At 37.2% G+C, this 24,011-nt stretch overlaps 3 protein-coding genes and 1 pseudogene across 6 annotated transcripts; 3 read left to right on the top strand and 1 right to left on the bottom strand.

Annotated features, from left to right (window-relative positions):
* The first annotated feature begins 1,560 nt into the window (after nucleotides 1-1,560).
* On the top strand, nucleotides 1,561-4,827 carry LOC103941183 (annotated as a pseudogene).
* A 5,190-nt stretch (nucleotides 4,828-10,017) lies between these two features.
* LOC103932592 (disease resistance-like protein DSC1) lies at nucleotides 10,018-14,917 on the top strand. Of its 4 annotated transcripts, none has more exons than XM_048573826.1 (6): nucleotides 10,018-10,212; nucleotides 10,883-11,390; nucleotides 11,495-12,595; nucleotides 12,758-13,099; nucleotides 13,196-14,266; nucleotides 14,363-14,917. In XM_048573826.1, the coding sequence occupies exons 3-6, from the start codon at nucleotides 12,062-12,064 to the stop codon at nucleotides 14,825-14,827; spliced, it is 2,412 nt and encodes an 803-aa protein (XP_048429783.1). In that variant the 5' UTR covers nucleotides 10,018-10,212; nucleotides 10,883-11,390; nucleotides 11,495-12,061; the 3' UTR covers nucleotides 14,828-14,917. The 4 variants fall into 4 exon arrangements, with proteins under 4 accessions (XP_048429783.1, XP_048429784.1, XP_048429785.1 ...); XM_048573827.1 differs by having other exon boundaries at nucleotides 10,583-11,390; XM_048573828.1 differs by having other exon boundaries at nucleotides 10,018-10,767.
* LOC103932597 (disease resistance protein Roq1-like) lies at nucleotides 10,651-11,708 on the top strand. The gene is made up of 4 exons (XM_048573894.1): nucleotides 10,651-10,726; nucleotides 10,855-10,882; nucleotides 10,968-11,390; nucleotides 11,495-11,708. Exons 1-4 carry the CDS (start codon nucleotides 10,651-10,653, stop codon nucleotides 11,706-11,708), a joined length of 741 nt encoding a protein of 246 aa, XP_048429851.1.
* A 7,778-nt stretch (nucleotides 14,918-22,695) lies between the features above and the next one.
* Nucleotides 22,696-23,709, bottom strand: LOC108865972. The gene has a single exon (XM_018643817.2). The coding sequence runs from the start codon at nucleotides 23,391-23,393 to the stop codon at nucleotides 23,013-23,015; it is 381 nt and encodes a 126-aa protein (XP_018499333.2). The 5' UTR covers nucleotides 23,394-23,709; the 3' UTR covers nucleotides 22,696-23,012.
* Nucleotides 23,710-24,011: the final 302 nt, after the last annotated feature.

The raw sequence follows: 24,011 nt of genomic DNA, 5'->3' as shown, positions 1-24,011 counted from the left end.
GTGTGGTGTTAAACGTGTTGCTGACTTTTGCACTTGAACGACTATGGTTGAGGAAGGAACACCTCTCGGCCTAGGATTTTAGAACCTGAAGTTACGTAATTCATTGCGAAGTTCAAGATTTTCTACACCAGGTTCTGCATCTTCAACTATATTTATGAGAATATAAGTGCACCAAATCAGTATGAGGTTGTATAAGCGAAGATACTCAAAGGAGAAGTATCTTTATTGCGAACGTCGTTTTTCTCTCCTCGGCACAAATCCGATATTTCAGGATCAAACAGTGAGTAAACCTAATATACGCTATTGTCTTATTCCTGCTGGTTTATATTGTTGTAACTCAGTTGTTGTATAGACCCTGTTGACTTCGAATATAACAGCTAAACCCAATTGGGCACAGGAGTACATTAACAAAGTCAAATGGTCGCTACGATTCAGTTAAACATTAATTAAAATTTTTAGTTACAACTCAGATGGCTAAACCCACATTGGCGATTCTTATATAAAGCTCAATCACAAATGCTATGTTCGTCAGTACATCGAGGTTCAATTAAACCCACAATACATAAAAATCAGACATTCAGAAAGATGGGGATGATCAAGAGAGTACTATTTCGACATTTTCGAGCTCCGATTAATCGAAAGAACAATTTGATCAGAAGCAATGCTTTAATGGAGGCCGTTGCAAAAGTAAATGGTGATCATCGTCATAAGAGTACTAGCGTAATTTCTCATCAGACTCAGGAAGATGGGGCTGTGAGGATGAAGATTCTGGTAAGAAAGGATGATTTGAAGCAAGTTCTGGAGCTCATGAATGGCAACAGCATTCATAACCAAGCATCAGTTGTTAGGGCATCGTCTTCATTTTCTTTGGAGCAGAGGCTAAATGTTTTGAGAAAAAAGCAAATTCAAAGAGCCAAACAACGCCACCAGAGTTCTTGGAGTCCTGAATTGCAAAGCATCCCTGAAGAAATTCAATTTTAAAACCTTAATTACAACTAAAATTTTCGAGTGTGTTATTTGACTTTATGTGTTTGACATCACACTTTGATTGCATGTAATTTTTTTCTCCAATTCATATTGGTTTCTTTCAACATAATGAAACTATCCTTGTTGGTTCTATCATCTATGGTAGCTTGTTATAGCTCTAAATAGCTTTAGTTTGGGCTTTCCGATTTATCAAAATTAATCTTTTATGCTTCTCTCGTTTTGGGAAATAACTTACATGACACAAGCATACCACTTCAGTAGGGTTCCGTGCCAATATAATAAAGACATGTGTAAAATTTTCTCTATATGTCCTTATTTCATGAATACAAATATCATAACGATATATTCGTGTCATGTAAGTTTTTCTCACTTGAAGGTTCTCCCTTAATTATAAATGATTACTCTTTGGGCTTAAAATAGCTGGGTAAAAAGATTCGGGCTGCCCCAGCCCGTTAACGCTGCATATATCCACAATTTAAAAGTTTACAGAATAACGGCTATCCTTCAAACCCCTCCCCAAGAAGAAGACGGAGGAGGAAGAAAAAAAAAGTGGACCCCTTTGTCTATTGAGTAATGAGTTGCAACAGCGCGCCGTCTGAAACTATTCAAAAATGGCTGCATCTCTCGCGCACAATCAGCTCTTACCTCTACAACTCCACCTCCCCGCCACCGAGCCTTTTACGAAAACGAGCCGCTGAGCCCAAAGCAAACCAAAGCTCCGACCAGCCGAAGTTTCCTAAATTGGTTCGTGGAATCCGAAAACTTTCGAAGAATCCGAGCACCTGGATTAAACCCGTCAACAACTATGCGCTCAAACAGGCTCTTCGGGAGTATGTTGAATCTGGGTCCATGGAGGATGCACTCCGGGTGTTAGAGAAAATGTCCCATTCAGATACGTATTACTGGAATGTTATGATTGGAGGTCTCGCTGATAATGGGTTGTTCCGGGAGCCGAATGATTTTTATCATAGTATGCAAAGGGAAGGTGTTCGAGCTGATAATTATACCTACCCATTTGTGATCAAGGCTTGTGGTGGGTTGTTGTCGTTGGATGAAGGGCAAAAGGTTCATGGGAAGTTGTCTAAGGTCGGTTTGGATTTGCATGTTTATGTCGGTAACTCGCTTTGCGCTGCATATGCGAAACTTGGTTGTATAGAGTATGCAGAGAGAGTGTTTGACGAAAGGCCTGTTAAAGACTTGGTTTCTTGATATTTTATGATTGGCGGGTATGCTGCTATTGGGGATGGCTGGAGGAAGATGGTTTGTTTTCAGGAAATGCAGGTGCTTGGGATGAAGCCTGATAGATTCAGTATGATTGGCAGTCTTAATGCTTGTGCTATTGAGTGCTTTCTCCAACCAGGGAAAGAAATCCATTGCCAGGTGCTGAAATGTATGCTTGAATCAGATGTCATGGTGCAGACCTCGCTTATTGATATGTACCACAAATGTGGTAGAGTGGAACATGCAGAGAGGTTGTTTGATGAGATTTGCACCAAGAATGTTGTGGTTTGGAATGCCATGATACGTGGGTTTACTCAAAATGTTCGTCCGCTTGAGTCACTTTCTTGCTTGAAAAAAATGCAAGAGGCAGATAAGTTGGTTCCTGATTCTATCACAATGATCAATTCTCTTCCCTCTTGCACACAACTAGGAGCATTATTGGAAGGTAAATCAATCCATGGCTATGCCATTAGACGAGGTTTTCTCCCTGATATTGTATTGGAAACTGCACTGATCTATTTGTATGGTGCCCGCGGCAGGATAAATTTGGCAGAACGTATATTTGGTCAGCTAATTGAAAAGAACTTGATATCACGGAATAGCATGATTTCTGCATATGTACAAAGTGGACAGAACAGGGAAGCCTTGGAACTATTTTGGAATCTCTTGAATGAACCGCTTGAACCGGATGCAATTACATTTTCAAGCATAATACCTGCCTATTCTGAAGTAGCATCAATAGGGGAGCGGAAGCAAATTCATGGTTATATCACAAATGTATGCAAAATGTGGGTATCTGGAGACGGCACAAGAAGTTTTTGATAGGATGATATTCAGGGATGTCAGTTCGTGGAACACTATAATTATGGCTTATGCAATACATGGGCTTGGGAGAATATCCATCGAGTTTTTCTCCAAATGAGAGACAATGGCATTCAACCTAACGAGAGAACTTTTGTTTCCCTGTTAGCGGCGTGTAGTGTTTCTGGTGTTGTGCGGAAGCGTCAACCAAGTGTGAGTGAAAAATAAACCACAATAACTGACAAAAGATAAATGGAACAATACCAACAAGAACACCAAGATTTATACTGGTTCAGCAATGCCTACATCCAGTTTGGAGACGACGGAGTATTTCACTATAATCAATGAGAACATACAATAGTGTTTATCACTCAATTTCCCAAAGACCCAAATAACCCCAAGCTCACACACTTACAATAGGAAGAGAAAACCAAAAATACAAAGCAAGACAATTTGAGAAAATTCTTCTCTATGCCGAATGGCTTCTTGCTATTTTTCTCTCTTCCTTTGATTCCTTGATGATGATATATTTGAGTTATGCCTACACCTCCTTATATAGGCCAAGGCCTCTCATCAAGTCAAAAGAATTAGGCCTAAGTGCATTCACAAATTAGGCATAAATGCATCCATTCTTTGACCACAAATTAGGCATAAGAGCATCCATTTTATTTCCCACATGTAGCATGCCATCCATCAATTTTGACCACAAAAGTAGCCAACCTAAATTGTTGGTTTTACACTACATGGTTTGAGCCAATAATCAACATCTGGCATGGTTGATGAGGGTTGGAAATACTATGACTCGATGAAAAGAGACTATGGTATTGATCCTGGAATAGAGCACTCTGGTTGTATGATCGATCTTCTTGGTCGAACAGGTAATCTTGACAATGCCAAGATTTTTATCGATGAAATGTCACTGCTTCCCACAGCCAGAATTTGGGGGTCTTACTGGCAGCTAGTAGAAACAACAGAAATATAGAGTTCGCTGAACTTGCTGCTGAGCATATTTTGTCCTTGGAACATGATAATACTGGGTGTTATGTCTTGCTTGCTAATATGTACGCTGAAGCTGGGAGGTGGGAAGATGTAGAACGGCTTAAATATCATATGAAGCAAAGCAGATTCCGGAAAACTATCACGTGCAGTTTTGATGAGACCAAATGTAGGTCTTGCAGATTCATCAACCAAGATATGACCCATGTTGAAACCTACATGATTTATGCAATTTTAGATTTGATTCTGAGGAAGATAGGGGAAGACAAATACGTTCATAGTATCACCAAGTTCAGACCGTTGGATTTGAAGAGAAAGAGAGCAAATTCAGCAGAGTCACAGTGTAAGATTGGCAATTTGTTTTGGTTTGATCTCTACGGAAATCAGACGCCCCGTTGTTGTTAGGAAAAACACTAGAATCTGTAAAGACTGTCATAGTGCTGCAAAGAAGATTTCAGAAATCACCAAGAGAGAGATAATTGTTGGAGATTCAAAGGTCTTTCACCACTTCATTGACAGCAATCGCTCTTGTCGTGATTTCTGGTAAGACTAGTTTTGTAGAAACATGGTGTATATACACATTTATATTGCACAACTGTGACTAAACATCTAGGCCTCCTTTGGTGCTTAGGATGGATTGGGTTGAATAACTCACTAAATCCTATGTTAGTTGATAGAAGCAATGAAAGAAACTTATCTTTTTGTGTGTAAATTTCATGTCATCCGGTCTAATTTGCTTTGAGGTGATGTAATTCAAATAGGGAATTCATTTACCAAATGCATTTGACATAAATAAGTTGCTTTTTTTTTAATAAGTACCACAACAACGCCAAATCAGCCCTTAAGTATCTGGATTGTTGCAATATATATAAAAAGATCACGTAGTATGGATACTGTATATATAACACAGTCCAGCAAGTAGCACGCAACTTCCACTCCATTAAACTATTTAAACCAATGATTGTGATAATGAGATTTAAAGAAATAAAGTGTGACTAACAAAGAATGCTAGTTAGTGAGGAATGGGATTTGTATGAAGAGGATTGTGTGGAAAAGGCAAGAAGTATCACAGAGAATATTAAGTGACAAACTTTGGTTTGACCTTGAATACATACTTAATTTTACATCTCCTATTTATTCTATGCCTAGAATGTGTGACACCGATATTCCATGTCTTCACTTGGTTTATGAATATTGGGACTATATGATAGAAGATGTGAGCTTTATGAGCAATCGGAATTCTTTGATGCCGTGTAGGAAGTGCTAATACAAAGATGGACCAAAAGTAGCACACCACTACTTTGCCTTGCACATTCTTTAAATCCAATGTACTTTTTTGAGAGTTTTAGTAAATTTATTTAGTTGGCCTTCGTTATTATAATTTTTTTCATTTATCATTTACATGTATTACAACAATGAGTGACTTGATGGTGCTCCAAATCGTGTTGCTTTGCATAAGGATAAAGAGATCGCAATAGAAAGAAAACAAATATGTTTTGCGCGATACTTTATTAATAATGGAGAGGCGTATGTTGCTTTTTCGGCTAGATGATTTTTCAAGTACCGATGCTATAAGTGTTAGATTTCCAATCCAACAGGTAAAATAATGGTGGATTGTCCATGGAGCTTCCACTCCAACTCTTCAAGATTTGCCTTTGAAGCTTCTTGGGGGAATAAGATAGCACCACAAAGAGCCAAAGATTTGGTATATGATAATAATAATGTTCGTCTTCTATTTAGGAGGACCAACCATTGTAAAACAAGGTCAATTAAAAATATGGGATGTGGGTGGGGATGAATTTGATTCTTTGAGTATGCATGCGGCTGTGCTCGAAATTGTAAACCTTTCACTTGATGAATCAGAACTGGAGGCCATAATCTTTACTAATGACGACGATGAAGTTCAAGAGGAAATTAAAGAGTGATTTGAAGATCATTGAGACTTGAATCATGTGTTGTTTTAATTATTATGTTTGTGTTTTAATTACCATGTAGGGTGATTTGTTCGAAAATAATTATTATGTATGATGAATGAATTTGAAGAACATGAGTACTTTGTTATATTATGAATAGGAAATATGGTTTTTAATATATGCAATATTTATTATATTTTAATCGCCGTGTCCTTATTTTTGAATTTTTTCGTGTCGTCATATCCGTGTCTGTGTCATCCAATCTAGGTTGTCATTTGTCTCATCTGCACTTAAACTATTGAGGAGCTTTCAGTCTTTACCAGAGCTCTCCGTGTAGCTGTACGTCACTGAAGACATTGTCAAGTTCAAGAAATTCACTCACACAAGCATGAGATACATGTGCAGCTGTACGTCACTGAAGACATTGTCAAGTTCAAGAAATTCACTCACACAAGCATGAGATACATATGAGTCATTCCTAGAGCATTTTTATTTTTCTGATTGCCCAGACTTGGATGAAAATGCAAGGATGAACATAATGGCTGATGCACAGATAAGAATTATGGGAGTGACAACTGCTCCATCGATCTTCAGTTAAGAATTATGAGAGTGACAACTGCTCCATCGATCTTCAATAAAGAGGAAATTGACACGATCTTTCCCCCCCCCCCCCCCCCCACCCCACCACCCCCCACACAAACACACACTTTCATATCTCTCTTATGCCATCTTTCCACAAGTTTAATAATTTTTGCTGATGTCCATTCCTCCCCCCCCCCCCCTCTCCCCCAAAAGCACACACTTTCATATCTCTCTCATGCCATCTTTCCACGATCGAGTTTAATCATTTATTTGAGGTAAATGCATCAATGTTACAAGAAGTCTCTGATGGGACTTCAGTTAGCATTATATGTGTGGGAAATGAAATTTTAAATTGGTTTAGAGAAATTGTTATTAAGACTTCAAAAATCTCATTTAGCACTCTAAATTTTCTATAAGTAGAAAGAAAAATATACTTGTAAGGATTGTAGAATGAGACTTTTAGAGTGCTAATAACAATTCCCTTGATTCAGCCATCAAAATGAGGGATCTTCGATAACTATCAAACTTCCTCCAAATTGGTATGGTACATATTTATTTGGTTTTGCTCTATCTCTTGTTGTCAAAGACGACTTTGGTGATGCAAAAATGATGTTTGGATATAAGTTCAAATTTCAAAACTAATCGTAGCGAAAGCCAAAACCAGTTATCCTTTGTATTATTTTTTTAATAAGAAAGGGGAATTGACTTCTTCTATCGGATCATATCATGTGTGTGCCCAAAAAAATAATGCATATTTGTGTGGTGTAGTGCGTTTCCACTTGGAGAGGGAGCAAATTTATATTGCTTCACTGCATTTTACAGACTTGTAACTGAGCCTGTTTTGAGTTCAACGTTCTGGACCTCGATCCTCTCCTTGGGAGGAACAACAAGTTGAAGCAGTCAAAGAAAATGATTAGAAATTAAAAATAAAGAATTTGAGCTGAGATGTTTGTAAGCCTTGTAGCCGAGGGATTTTTTTCCTAGTGACCGGTATTAAAAGGATACTTCACGTCATAAAATAGGTGGAGACACATGGATAAATATATTATTTTCTCACATGTGGAGTATCCACTTAAATACCTTGTACTTCGAAAAGTCTATCATAACCAAGGGATTCCTAGTTTTAGTCATTGTTGTTGTAAACCTTTGGGTCTCCAAGTAATTTACCGAACTTTTGTGTTGGTGTGCAAGTTGGGGGTAATTTGTTTAACATTACAAAATATTTTTAATATTAGGATTACTTTGATTAACATTTTGTGCTTTTAAGGATAAATCAACAAAGAGATATTTTAGCAAAATTATTGACTTTAGCTGAAAAGGTGAACTATTTCAATTGAGTTATGCTAGAAGATATTCAAGACAAAATGATCATCGACCTATATCAAAATATATTATTATATTTCTCGAACTAAATTGAATCTTTTGTTGTAAGCCTATTTTGGTAAGGGAAAAGAGAGAAGATGCGAGATAGGAAGAAAGAGAGAAAAGAGAGTTGGAGGAGATTCATATGATGATGTTTTTCACCATTTTGTATCTTTATTTATAATAAAATAGTGGGCTTACTTGCCCTACAAGTAATACAAGGTCCAATAGAAAAGATCTTGAACATAATAAATAAAGTTGAAATTCCACTATAAAACCAATTGGCAATATAAAGAGTAGCCTAACTACTTATAAGCACATGCAAGGTCTCTCCTCTCATCAATGTGGAATTCATTCTCAACACTCCCCCGCACGTGTGATGAATTTGTAAGCCTAACACGTGAACAACACAATGCGGTGACGTGGAGCACTGTGTGGCTATTTGGCTTCATACATCAGATAACTTGCTCTAGTACAATGAAGAAGTTGAGGTTCCATCAGAAAATTAATTGGCAATATGGGGAGTAGCCCAACTACTTAAGGTCCCTCCTCCCATTACTGTGGGATTCATTCTCAACACATAATCCTAAACACAATCTACTAGGATTTACCCATCACAAATAATTAAATTAGAACTGCAAAACTCCCTCAAGTGTGTAAATACTCAAGCAGAGGGTGCATCAAGTTATTATGGATGATATAGAAGTAGTTAATGAAGTCATCTCTAGTCAGCACAATGACTAAACGCAAGTCTCAAATAGGAAATTCATATAAGAAGTAAGTTTCACAAAACCGAGAGTTTTTCAGTGCGCCTGGAACACAGGATAGTATACTACATATCACTATATAAGTAGTAGAGAATGTTAAAAAATTAACAACTTAAATAACTAAACGTTATGTATAATGACTAAATGTTTGTACTTATATAACGATACGTGATGTACTACTTATTGTTCTAGACACAATAAATAATTTCTTCACAAAACCTAGTTATGATAACATGGAGCAAATCCAGAGTCTAATGAGAAAAGTGAGTAAGTCATTTGAGTCGTTGCAATATATTACAAAAAGATCACATAGCATGGAGAATATACATACAGATACATACATCCATACATACGTACAAATATACATACAGAGTCCGGCAGGTAGCAACACAGAACACGGCTAGCACGCAACTTCCATCTCATTAAACTAATTAACCCGATCATGAAGTTGACTCATTACACAGGAGCGTCGACTTTGTGCATAAAATTAATCAACTGCTAGTTAAGTAGGAGAAAATTATATAACATGACTATTAAAAGTTAGGCAACCTCTCTCTACAACTTCTTTTTATCTCTTTCTCTCGTTTAAGGCAATTAATCTATGTGCGCATAAATACCTTCTTGATTCAAAAGTAAATCACTGACTTACATGTAGTTAATTAGATAAATTTTGGTTCTGAGCTATAGCATAAGACAATTAATCTCTATGCGCGCAAATACTTTCTTCAAATCTTTGTTTGTTTCCTCTAATTTTGAAGTGGTGTTAAGGGTGTAATAATTGATGTTATAGGTTATTTTATTTTCAGAAATTTGAAATGAAAATTGATTTAGTATTAGACTAGTGATTACTTATAGCTTTGTATTAGACTTGTTTTTCATGGATTTTGTGGTTAACACTTACAATTACTAATAAAAGCTTTAGGAAATTCTGCATTGGAGTTTCTTGATCGTTCACGTATATGCAAACTGAATTCGGTTTGAGTATATCATAAGCAAATAGTGGATGCGTGGTCCCCCCTGACTCGAAAGCGTGGGTCGAGTTATCATGACCCTTTTAAATTTTTGTGCTATATTATCTGTATATGGACTTGTAACCAGTAAAGATCCTGAACATAATTCTAAACACAATCTATTAAGATTTATACAATCACAATCCTAATTAAATTAAAACTGCAACTTTTTTTGTAAGTATATAAATACTCAAGTAAATGTCGCATCAAATCCTTATGAATAATACAAACCGTTAACGAAATCGTCTCGTCCAATCGATTCATATAAGAAGTGAGTTAATTAATTATTTGGATCGTTGTAAATTGCAATATAATATAGAAAAGTTTACGTGGCATGGATAAATATATAATGGAGACCGGCGGGTAGCGACACAGAAGACAGCTAGCACGCAGCTTCCATCTCATTGAACTAATAAACTGATTATAAAGTTGACTTTCATTACAGAGGAGCATCGATTTTGTGCATCAAATTAATCAACTACTAATTAAGTAGCGCATGATCATCAAAAGGCAATTAATCTCTCGTTTAAGGCAATTAATTTCTGTACACGCAAATATTTTCTTGATTCAAAGGTAAACCACTGACTTGCATATCTATAATTAGATAAATTTCGAATTGAAACTATAGTTTAAATATAATTTAGTGTATTTCTTGGAATCTTTGTTTGTTTTCTGTGTTTTTGAATTGGAGTTTAGGGTATAATAATTGATGTTATAAGTTGTTTTATTTTCAGAAATTTGAAATGAAATTTGATTGAGTATTAGACTAGTGATTAGTTATTTGAACTTGTTGCTTTGTATTAGACTTGTTTTTCATGGATTTTGTGGTGTATGGTTACCACTTACTATTACTAATAAAAGCTTTTGGAAATTCTGCATATTGGAGTTTCTTGATCGGTCGTGTATATGCAAACTGAATTTGGTTTGTGTATATCGTAAGCAGAAAGTGGATGTGTGGTTACCTCTGACTAGAAGGCGTGAATTGAATTTTCATGACCGTTTTAATGGAGAATGGAAGCTAGAACTCCTGCAGTGCTCTCTCCCTCTCTTTTTTGTGCTGTATTATTTGTATATGGATTTGTAACCAGTATATCTTAAACACATAAATTATCATCTTGTCCACATGAGGTACTCCCTTGCTATACTTTCCTGGCTCCCCCTGCCGATATGTGCATATCTGTGTGTGTATGTATCTATATATGGGTGTGTTTGCAGGTTATGAGAGATACAGTTTGGTTTGCAGGTAATTAATATGGCGTCTTCATCTTCTGCTGCTGCTGCTGTACTATCTCACCTCGAAGAAAGCATGATGTGTTCCTTAGTTTCAGAGGTAAGGACACCCGCAGCACCTTCACCAGCCACCTTCATGCTGCTTTACTTCGAAAGAAACTTGACATCTACATAGATTACAAACTGGAGAGAGGGGATGAAATCGGACCTGCCCTTCTAGAAGCTATTGGGAAGTCAAAGCTTTCGGTGATAATTTTCTCAAAAAACTATGCTTCTTCCACATGGTGTTTGGATGAACTCTTGCATATACTAGGATGCAAGGAAGGGGATGGACAGTTTGTTGTACCCATTTTTTACGACATCAGTCCAGCAGATGTACGAAAACAGCAGGGGAGTTATGCATTTGCATTTGCTCAACTTGAAGAACGTTTCAAGGACTGTATGGACAAGGTGCTTGAGTGGAGGGATGCTTTGGAGAAAGCTGCCAACCTATCTGGTTTTGATAATTTAAACAAAGCCGGGTAGCTAACTTTGCACCTCTTGCATAATTTTGAACCTCTCTGCACCTCATTAAGAGATATTTAATTAGTATCTATTTTTTAACCTTCAAAATCATATTTTTCAGGACAGAGGCCGATTTCATTGAGGAAGTTGTCCAAGTTATATTGACCAAATTGAATTGCAAACAGTCAAGTGATTGTACGGGCCTTGTTGGAATTGAAACCAAAATCGAGGAAATTGAGTCGTTATTATGCATTGATTCACCAGATATTTTGACTGTAGGTATATGGGGAATGGGTGGTATAGGCAAGACCACCCTTGCTGGTGCTTGTATTTAACCGACTCACTTCTAAATTCGAAGCTTCTTGTTTTCTCGCAAACGTTAGGGAGGAGTCAGAAAAACAAGGGCCAAAGAACTTGCAGAATATACTTCTTCGTGAGATATTACACGAGAAAGATCTGACTATTGGCACTCCATCTATAGGATCTAAGCTTGTCCGCGAAAGGCTCAGCCGTACAAAGGTCCTCATTGTTCTTGATGATGTGAATGATTCAGAACAATTAGAACTTCTAGTTGGAGATGATGTTCGGTTTGGTCCCAGAAGCAGAATCATTGTAACAACTAGAGATAGGAGCCTACTAAATGAAATAGCTGGTGAGGACAAAATTTATGAGGTCAAGGGATTAAAACATGACGAAGCCCTTCATGCTCTTTCAAATGCACGCTTTCAAGAATAAGTCTCGTACAACAGATTATACAGAGTTTTCAAGAAAGGTGATAGATTATATTAAAGGCGTTCCATTGGCTCTTAAAACTTTGGGTGCTGTATTCCTTCGCTGCAAAACAGAAGAAGACTGGGATGAAGAGTTGAGAAAATTGAAAAAGTTTCCTAGCGAAAAAGTACAGAATGTTTTGAGACTTAGTTATAATGGACTAGAAGAAAATGAGAAGGAATGCTTCCTTGATATCGCATGCTTTCTTAAAGGGATGAATGTTGATTCTGCAAAAAGAATGATACAGTTTCGAGGTTTCTTTGCGAACGGAATTCAAGTTCTCATTGATAAGTCTCTAATATCAATTTCTATGACGAATTCCTTAGAGATGCATGATTTGCTTCAGGAAATGGGTCAGAAAATTGTTAGCGAACAATGTGCAGATGAGCCCGGAAAACGTAATAGGTTGTGGGCTCCAGAGGATGTCTGTCATGTTCTGGAGAATAATACAGTAAGATCCTAAAACTTTCTTAAATCAAAAATAATGAACAGGAGTTGTCTGTGAAAAAACTCAGGAAACTCATTTTTGATAAGCCAGTCAGAAGTAAAGTAGTTTCGAGTAAACTTTGTTGTATATATTATTCTCATTTTATACTTCGCTCTTGATTTTCAGGGAACTGCAAAGGTTCAATGCATATACGTTGACACGTCTAGCCTTACAAGGCTACAACTCTCCCGTTCATCCTTCCAAGAGATGTATAATCTGAGATTGCTAAAGATTCATGGTTCTGAGGATTTTCCAAAGTTTATAGGTTTTCAAGATGCTATCTTTGGCGAGGTGTACTACAAGATTGACCTTTCTCAAGGTCTCGAGTCTCTTCCCAATGCTCTCAGGTATCTTTACTGGGAGCGATACCCTTTGAAATCTCTTCCATCAAAGTTTTCTCCAAACAACCTTGTTGAGCTTCGAATGCCCTATAGCAGACTTGAGGCGCCACTTTGGAATAAAAAGCAGGTACATATACTTACTTGAGTTAACCTTGTATGAAATATGGTGGATGTGGAACTTTATTTCGGCGAAGTTAATAAATTTCTCTTTAATTTGTTACAGATTCTTGGAAACTTGAAAGTGATTGATCTTAGTTATTGCACACATCTGGCTGAGGTTCCAGATCTCTCTCGCAGTTCAAAAATTGAGCATATAAATCTTTCTGGTTGCATAAGATTGACACGGATTCCTTCATATTTCAAAGATTTTGACAAGCTTACTTATCTTCATCTGGGACACTGTGAAAATCTAAAATCTTTTCCTCAGATGCCTGACAATATTGAATTCTTAGATTTATCTTTCACGATAATAAAGGACTTGCCCACATCTTCGATTCAGTGTCTCCTTGGTCTCACTACACTTAAACTGAGTTATTGCAATAGGCTGGTGAGTCTACCAAAGAACATTTGTAAGTTGAGATCTCTTGAGAGCCTTGACCTCACTGGTTGCCTTCGATTCAAGTACTTCCCAGAAATTTTGGAGCCTATGGAACATCTGAAATTTCTTAGTTTACAAGGAACAGCGGTTAAAGAGCTACATTCATCAATAGGAATGCTAATTGGGCTTCAAAGTTTAATTCTCGATAGGTGCGAAAACCTTGAGTTTGTCCCAGTCAGCATATACAGTTTAAAACATCTTAAGAAGTTGAGCTTTAGTGGCTGCCTGAGTCTCAACAATTTAAATCTCTCACTCGGTTTGTGCTCTTTGGAACTAATAAGCCTATGTTCCTGTATTGAATTAGAAATCCCCAACCTCCTCATGTTTTTACCCTGGTTACGAGATTTAGATCTAGGAGGAACCAAAATTGAGAGCATACCTTCAAGCATCAAACGAGGTTGTCAATTGTCTCACCTGCGGTTAAACTATTGCAGAAACCTTCGATCTTTACCAGAGCTCCCCGTACTATGTAGTCTTGAAGCAAATGACTGCAGGTCACTGACGACAGTGTCAAGTTCAAGAAATTCACTCACACAAGCTTGGGATAAATATGAATTGTTTCGAGGGAGTTATTATTTTACTGAATGCCCAAACCTGGATTATAAGGCACGGAGCAACATAGTCACTGACGCACACCTAAGAATTATGCGAGTTGCAACTGCGCCATCCAACTTTAAGGAAGTAGAATGTTATAAGGTCTCTCTTTCTCTCTCACATGCGCACACACTGTCTATTTCACTTCTGCCACTTTATTCAAGAGTTTAATAATTTTGATGTGCATCACTATCACAGGATATCTCTAATGGGACTTCAGTTAGCATTGTCTGTAAGGGGAATGAAATTCCAAATTGGTTCAGCCATCAGAACAACGGAAGTTCAATAACTGTCAAGCTTCCTCCAGATTGGTACGGTACATATTTCTTGGGTTTCGCTCTATCTCTTGTTTATAAACCCGGTCAATTCAGTTCTCATCAGCAGAGTATGAAGTTTGGATGTCAGTGCACTTTCAAAACTGCTAATGGTGAAAGCCGGAAAATCAATTACCCTTCCTATTTTCCTTTTAATGGAAAAGGGTACGACTATTTGAAGTCCGGTCATGTATTTGTGTGGTATAGTGCGTTTTCCATTGGAGAGGGAGCATTCACTCGTTTTTACAAACTTGTCACCGAGGCCTCTTTTGACTTCCACCTCCTAGACTGTGACAGAAATAAAAAAAGTATAGTGGAAATGTGTGGGATCTGCCTATTGTATTCCTAAGATGCTGAGAAATTAAAATTTGATCGTAAGCAGAAGTTAGGTGTTTGACTGACAACTCAATTTATGGATATGATTGATTCTTTCAATTTGGTATCGAGGATTTTGGTGGAGACGACTTCAAGAAATGAAAGAAAGGTGCATATATGACGAACAAGAATTAAAAGAGATTTTTTTTTTTTGTTACAAATCGACAAGAACGTCTAATTCTCATTTACTTTCATTTTGGTAGGTACATGTAAGGAGCTGATGCACAGCTACGAATTATGCGGGTGGCAAGTGCTCCATCAATCTTTGAAGAAAGAGAAACTGAACAAGAAAATTACACGGTCTCTCTCTCTCTCTCTCTCTCTTACAAGCAGACACTCTCTGTCGCAATCCTGCAATTATTTTAATCCCGTCACGTGTTTGTTTGGTATATTGCTTTTCCACTTGGAAGAAGCAAAATAGCGCTCTGCTGCTTTCTGTACGAATGAAAAATAAGAGTCAGTTAAGTGTTAAAAGGTATGGATGAAAGGGTGCCTTTGCCGCAAGGGGAGCCATCCCTTTAGTGTTAGTGGTGTGTCCATTAAAGGGTGCCGCAAGGGGTCATAGTTGCTCGTCGATCTGTTTGATTAACTTTCTATCGTGAAATAGATGCAAGAGGCAGATAAGTTTAACCTCAAGCTACTTTATTTGGGGTATTTGTCGATTTCCCTCCTGAACTTGTAAGAAGCTGCCAATTTCCATCATGAACTTTAATTTTAGTCGATTATCCCTTGAACTTGTAAAATTAGCCAATTTATCCCTGAAGTTAGATTTGCCAATTTTCCATCCAATTTTCCATCAAACTCGATCACATTCATGGCGCATGCAAATTGTTTGAGGGCAAAAAATCTCTATAGGTAATTCTAAACTAGGCCACAAAGAAATTATAAACTACAAGTAATAACAAGAGTCAGCCATTTTGATTAAAAATAAATAAAAATCTTTATTTAGATTAATTTTGTTGCCTGGGTTTGCTAAGATTTTTATTGCTTTGAATCTTGAATTGAAATAGGTGAATCAAGGTCGTCATGTGAATCAAGTCATAAAGAAGGCTAATGAATGGCATCACAACTCCAACATGTTGCCGAAAATGCAAGGCCATGGAGAGTTTAACTATGATGTGTTGGATGGCTTTATTGCTATTAATGAAGAGCTTTGGTATTGATATTAAGTTTTTTTTTTTCATAGGATTATGATGCAGAACTTGAATTTGATAGGTTTTTCTGATTTTGGCATAAGGTGCAAGACTAGTGCATATCTTTTGCGTATTTTGTTAACTTATTAATGCACTCGAAGTGCAAAACTGATTCTCGGAAAAACCAGTGATTTCATTTTAGGAAATTGGGTGTAAAGCCAATATTTTGTAGTTTCTAATTAGATTTTTATGGTTAATTCAAACAAAAAATGTACAGAGTGAAAAAGAAGAGATAAAATTACTTTTTTGCCCTCAACCAATTTGGATCTGCCGTGCATGTGACCAAGTTGGATGGAAAATTGAGAAATCTAACTTCAAAGGGTAAATTGGCCAATTTTACAATTTCAGGAGAATAATCGACTAAAATTGAAGTTTAAAGGAGGAAGACAGCTCCTTACAAGTTTAGGGGGTTATCCACGAAAAACTAGGCCCTTGGAGGGTGAATCAAGCAACAGCTATGCCATTACACATGGGTTTCGGCTTATCATATCAATTTGTATGGTGGTGCAACAACGGACATTTGGTTGCCTAATTGAAAAAAATCTTGATATCATACAACTCGCATAATTTGTAAGTTGTGCAACAACGGATTCTAGTGCTTCAAAATCTATTTGGGGGATTTTCACAGACCAGTTTTAGTTTATCGCACAATTTTCTTTATTCCTGATCACCATCAGATTGAATAAATCAAACAAAAATAAAGGACAAGATTAAACATGCATGTATAAGAGGTTAAAAATAATGTGTTTATGATCCCCCAAAATCTATATATTTTGGCACACCCGTACATTGAAGTGTGATACATTCCAATTCTCAATTCCCTTAATCAACCTGCAAGTAGCACAAGAAAGCTATGAAAGAAGAGGGAATGAGAGATGACGGAGCAGAGCTCCAAATATTTTTGTATTTAATTTCTTTTTTGTAAATTCTGATTTGATACATTTGAGGGAGCTGGGCTCCTTTTATACAGCCTCTACACTTCTAAATGCCAGCTGGCATATTAACAATTCCTCACAGTAATAAAGCATAAAACCTCAGTAATAATTTGGGTCATAACAATACTTCCCCCTTGAAAATCAACCTTGTCCTTGAGGCTGAAAAATGGAATTGTAGAACTTGGCTTTGAAATCATTATAATCCTTCCAGGTATGGCAGCTCGCCTGAACTGAGTGAGTGAGTTCTTGTTTCCTGTAGCCTCTCCATAATTTTCTTGTGACACCTCCTCAAAATTTTCAACCCAAGAGAGATATGAAGATTCATCAAAACCAAAACTGAAACTAAGAGAAGCGGAACTTTCTCCTACAACACAATTATGTCCATCCAAAACATCTACTTGATTGGGCTCAAATTCCATCTCACCACCAATAGCTACTTGTTTATTCCGCACTGCAATTACCTTCTCAGCCATAGCATTTAGTTCAAACACCTCAAGCACACCAATGTTGATTTCCTCAGGATCAAGGAGAGGTAACGCAAATATAATGCGTTGTAAGTCATGATGCTCAACTCCATTTGTTCCCTTACCTTTTTGGTCCATAGCATCATTTCTCACAACATTGTGGCTAGGCTACAAAATATTCAGCACCATATCACTTTTGTTCCCAAATTTCATAATAAAACTCAAGTCATGCACATCAGCAATGTTTGCAGTTTCAAGCATTGGATAAATTCTGACCAAACATTTGATGTTGTTCTCAACACCATTTATTGCTCGATGACATGTTAATCCCTTATCACCTGTACAGAGAGCCCTAAAATTCCCTGTTGTCTGATGAACATCATCAACAAAAAACTCAATAACAAGTTGTTCCACAGGGTCCTTATCAATTGATATATCTAAGAAGACACGAGGGTTCTTTTTCTTGCTCTTATCTTCAATGGACGTTGACATTCCTTGTAATTTGATACCGTGAAGAGCCCCACCACCTCTCTACAAAATCTCAGCAACCACAGCTTCATTGCCATATGAATTCATAGAGCAGGCAGAGTACACCATTCTTCCACGGTCTAATGCACCCGAATGCCCGCACGCAGATCTTACACACACAACAATTTCCGCGTCTAAGTCATCGATAACCCAAGGTTGAGGTACAAGGTTTTGACAACTAACTAAAAAGGACATACCCTCCTTTGAGAGAACTTCTGCAAGCTGTGCATAACCGAGATCAAATATATTTCCAGCAAATATTCCTCTAATCAGATTCTCTACCCGCTTGACTTCATCTTAAATAGCATCACTAAGGTCCACTACATTCTTAAACAGGGATATGACCTTGGCATTCTCTTCATCCACATGTCCCAACCGGTTCAAAGCCTTAATTCTTGACAATGCTGAGATCACATCCCCAAGAGCTGAAAGAGATTTATTGATGTTTTGAGCTTCCTTAAGGCTTTGCCCTTGAACTTCAGTTTTTAATAAACTCTCACTGCCACCCAATTTCACAATCCAAGGCTTGCTCATTGTGGACCCTTAATCAAATTAGTAAACTCTTGAATAAAATGGAAGAAATGAAATAGACAGTGTGTGCACCTGTGAGACCAGAGAGGCCTTATAACATTCTTCTTCTTTAAAGTTCGCTGGAGCATAATTCTTAGCTGTGCATCAGTGAATATGTTGCTCCGTGCCTTATGATCCAACTCGCATAATTCTTAGCTGTGCATCAGTGAATGTGTGAGTGAATTTCTTGAACTTGACACTGTCGTCAGTGACCTGCAGTTATTTGCTTCAAGACTACGTAGTACGGGGAGCTCTGGTAAAGATCGAAGCTTTCTGCAATAGTTTAACCGCATGTGAGACAATTGACAACCTCGTTTGATGCTTGAAGGTATGCTCTCAATTTCAGTTCCTCTTAGATCTAAATCTTGTAACTAGGGTAAAAACATGAGGAGGTCCGGGATTTCTAATTTAATACAGAAACATAGGCTTATTAGTTCCAAAGAGCACAAACTGAGTAAGAGATTTAAATTGTTGAGACTCAGGCAGCCAGCAAAGCTCAACGTCTTAAGATGTTTTAAACTGTATACGCTATCTGGGACAAACTCAAGGTTTTCGCACCTATCGAGAATTAAACTTTGAAGCCCAATTAGCATTCCTATCAATGAATGAGCTCTTTAACCGTTGTTTCTCCGATACTACGAATTCTGGACCTAAGGTAGTTCTTAAATTGAGTATCATTTCGGTAACTTCGGAGGCTAAATTCCTTTCTCTTTTGACTAATAACTATGGTGCATACCTGAAAGATAAATTTGGATGGGTTAATTGGTATCTTGTGGGTAAATTTGTGAGGAAGTATTTTTGGGCATGGAAATTGTTTGATGAACTTCCAGACTCAAGTTGCTATGTTGTTCTCGATCGTGACATGTGCTACTACAATGGCATTCGGGATAAGGGTGGAGGCTCTAAATTCCACAAAATGCTATTGAAGATGGCGGTGGCTCAAATAAAGATGTTGTGGAACAAGTGGCAGGCGGTGGTGAAGCAAATGAGGCGTGACATTGCCTTGCTCCTACAATCTGGTCACAATGCCACTGCTCAAATCCTGGGTTGAACTTGTCTTCCGAGAATAGAAAATTTTGGCCGCCAATGAGTTCATTGAGCTCTTCTGTGAATTAGTAGTATCCAGACTTTCTATCATCACAAAGCAAAGAGTGTCTGCCTCATCTCAAAGGGCGAATTGCTAGTTCTATATTTGCCTCTTCTAGGTGTTCTGAGATTTCGGAACTGATTTCACTAAGGACCTATTTTTGAGGAAAAGTATGGTAAAGATTTGTAACTGCAGCTATTGATGTACGTCCCTGATATGGTGCGAATTGCATGCTGTGTTGTGAAGGAGGACGTACGCAGTTTGTAGACTCAACATCAGCTGCTAAAGCAGCTTCAAAATCTGCCAGTGATGCAATGGCTGCCGCATAAGTTGCTGCATATTTGGCCAACACAGACTGCAATCAAGACATTGATATTGTATCTCTCAAGAAAATAAAAGAAGCATCCCCATTGAGTTTGATAGTTTCCTTACGACTGATGTGTGAGGGTGGATTTCAATCTCTTGACCAGTTTCCGTCTCGTGAATATTGTATATTTCTTGCTGACAATATAGAAACTAAAGTCAAGTTGAGGGAGGCTAGTTATTCTCAACTCTTTTCTGCAGTGCATAAATTTGCTGATGTGATTTCTGAATTCAACAATATGGTTTCTGCAATTCCAGCGATGGTTACACAATCGGATGAGCTTAAGCTTAAGATTTTGATGTGCATCACTGTCGCAGGATATCACTGGTGGGACTTCAGTTAGCATTGTCTATGAGGGGAATGAAATTCCAAATTGGTTCAGCCACCAAAACAACAAATGTTCTATAACTGTCAAGCTTCCTCTAGATTGGTATGGTACAGATTTCTTGGGATCTGCCTATTGTATGCCCAAGATGCTGAGAAATTAAAATTTGATCGTAAGCGGAAGTTATGTGCCTGATTGTCAACCCAATTATGGATATGATCGATTGATTCAATTGGGCATCGAGGATTTTGGTAGAGACAACTTCAAGAAATGAAAGAAAAAAAGCGTATATAACGAGCATGAATTGAAAGATTTTTTTTTTTTTTTTTTTTTTTTTTTTTGGGTTATGAGTCGACAAGAACGTCTAATTCTCAGTTACTTTGATCTTGGTAGATACATGTATGGAGCTGATGCACAGCTAAGAATTATGAGAGTAGCAAGTGCTCCATCAATCTTTGAAGAAAAAGACATTGAAGAAGCAAAATTAAAACGCTCCACTGCTTTCTATATGAATGGAAAATAAGAGTCAGTTAAGTGTTTAAAGGTGCAAACAATGAGGAACCCTATTGGAGGGTGAATCAATCAACAGCTATGCCATTAGACAAGGGTTTCCGCTCATCATATCAATTTGTATGGTGGTGCAACAACGGACATGTGGTCACCTAATTGTAAAAAACTTGATATCATACAACCCGCATAATTTGTAAGATGCTAAAATGATCTATCTAGGTGATTTTTATAGATCGTTTTTAACTTCTCACACATTTCTCTTTATTTATGGTCATCATCAAATTGAATAAATCAAACAAAAATAAATAACAAAATTAAACATGAGTGTATAAAAGGCTGAAAATGACCTTATGATCCCCAAAATCTATAAATGGCACACCCGTGCATTGAAGTGGTGCATAATTTCTAAAGCAAAATTATATAAAGGGAAATGTTTAATGAGTAATTGTGCACTCAAAACACACAGAAGTATAAAAAGAAAATACAATTGGAACAAATGTACAATGATTTTTTTGGAATGTCCTTATTAGCCCCCTTATGTAAAATGTGCCGGGCTAGCGTGCCTAATTGGAACAACTGTCTCCCTTAAAAGGTATCTGGTAATAGGGTTATTTAAAAAAATATTGGATTATAAAACGGATAATGTTAGCGAGATCATTTATTTAAATTATATTTTGTAAATTATATAATGTAATTGTTGATGATTGAATGATTATTTAGGTGTTAAGCAACATACTTATTTTTTCATTGATGATTGCTTATTTTTTATTGATAACATATCACATGTTGTATAAATTTTTGTTTGAAAAATTAGCCTACCTGGTATTACTCTTACAAAAACCAAACGTCTTTTCTTAGGTGACGTATGTGCATCCCTCATGAGACGGTTAGCATTTATAAGTGATCACCTCCGACAAGTCAGTCATGATGTTATTATATACTTGTGACTAAGCTCCCAAAAATGTCATAGTCGTCATGGTCCCAATACAATTAGTATGCATACTTCATGTTGGAAAATTTTCCATATTTGATACTCAAAATTCGCTACCACAAAATTATTTCAAGTTTGTTTGGCATTCGAACCTTAGTAGGTTGCACTGTGACAGTGTAATTTTTATTTTATTTTCTTCTAGAGGAGTAAAAATACTGGTGAATTTCATGAGTGGCAATAAAATCTTTTAATTATGTGTGAACGCTCATGTATAGTTAGTAATGAATGTGGTTCTATGTTCTTAAAATAGTCATGGAAGTTTGAATACTTGCTCAATTTAATAAGTTTGAATATTTGCCGGAGAAAAAGTTTAAATAAAATAATATTTGTAATTTAAGAGATTTGTTATTAGGGAGTTTTAACAAAAAGTCTACGGTACTGTTCACTTTAACGTAAAACCACATTTTTACACCAAAAAGTCAAACCTGGTACTATTCACTTTACCCATTATTTTGTTCTTATTATTAAAACTTAAAATTTTCAAACTATTTTCATTAGTTTTCCTTTGTTATTAAACCTCTAAAAATGTGAATATGCACTTCTTTTGTGTTTGTATTTAGATATACAAAGATAAATCGGTGTTGTCACTATGCAATAGAATCATCTTACTCCGGTTAATAACATTATCACCAAAATACTATAGGATTTAGATTACAAATTTAGTCTTCAAAGTCGAAAACCTTCATACTCTGTATTCTTTTTCATTCGATATCACAGATCCATCTCCAAAAACTCCTTCGCTAAAGCTACTAAGTACTCAACACGAAACTTTACTCACGGCAATCATACACCATAAGATAAGTAGAAAGTCATAATCAAAATGTTTAAAAAACAAAGCACAAAACGTGGTCACTAATCGATCTAGAAGCAAAGAATTCCACAAAATCTTAACCGACAGATCGATATATTACATTTGACCAAAAAATATATACAGCACCAAGAAAATAAATCTCAATAACTTTTTCTTGAAGAAGAAAAATCAAATTCTCTCCCACCAATCATGTGTTCGGTGATTAATAAACCGAACACAATGTATATCTATTTACAAAGCCACCCACCAAAACTCAATTACAAAAAAGAAAAGATTAAATAAATTCTATATACAAAAGGAAGGTCTCACTCACTTCTCTCTTTACCATCATCTACCAGTCAACCCCTAACATTCCAAAAATACCCCTATCCTTCACTCTCGTCAGTCAACTTTCAAGCACTCCTCGTCGTCCTCCTCCTCGTCGTCCTCATCCCCAATCTCGCCAAAACTATTCGTACAACCACAAACGCCACCAAACACGTCCCTAACTGTCTTGAAAACGACGTCGCCGAACCAACCGAGACACCCGAACTCACAGTTGCACTTCTCCCGGATCATCCGGAATAATCCCTTATCGCCAACCTCTGGCGGCGAGGACATCGGCTGGAGGTACGCCAGTGCGGCGTGCTTGACGAGCGGGTTCTTGATCGGAATCTCGTCGTGCCAGCTGGAATTGTGAATCGGTGACATGATCGATGGCTGCGTCGACGCCGGGAGGAGGTCCCTGAGGCTGGTGTAGGTGACGGTCTGGATCGTGATCATCTCGATGTCAGACACATCGACCTCGTCGCTGAAGCCGTTGTGGAGGAGAAACGTCGGGGAATGGGAGTGGAATGGGAATGCGAATTGGGCTTAGGGTTTTTAACGGCGGAGATCTCCATGGAAGGGGATTCCATCGACAATTCCGACTAGAAAAACATGAAAAAATAAAAAATTGGGATTTTTCAGAGACGGAGTAGAAGACTGAATCGGGAAGGTTCTTGTGTTGCGTCGGGAGCTTGTGTGAAGCGGGAGTAGGAGATGGTGCACGCGCTTTTTGAGGGGTGGATCCATGTGGGGACCGCACGTGTCTAGTTATTATCGGATTGAGTCAATGAAATTTTTTGATTTTGTTAGATTAGTCATCTACAAGATTCGAATCTACGCCGTCATCATACAAAATCTCAACTCCTTTTTATTCATGTGGTAAAGGATCACTTGCGAATGAAATTTCTTTTTGCTTTGCTGTTTTTGGGTTGTATATTCAATTAGATTCATGAACAGTCCACTATAAATTCTTCTTTTTAATTTCATTAAAGAAGAACTTAAATCATATTATTAATAGTTTATTATACGACTAAGCTTATTTTCTTTTTGAAAATAATTACGTTTGTTAAAAAA

The sequence above is a fragment of a genome, unplaced genomic scaffold (genome assembly GCF_019419815.1).
Source record: "Pyrus x bretschneideri cultivar Hongxiangsu unplaced genomic scaffold, Pyrus_bretschneideri_v1 Contig7, whole genome shotgun sequence".
Classification (NCBI taxonomy): Eukaryota; Viridiplantae; Streptophyta; class Magnoliopsida; order Rosales; family Rosaceae; genus Pyrus; species Pyrus x bretschneideri.
The sequence above is the reverse complement of the archived record's forward strand: the minus strand, read 5'-3'. Positions and strand labels throughout refer to the sequence as shown.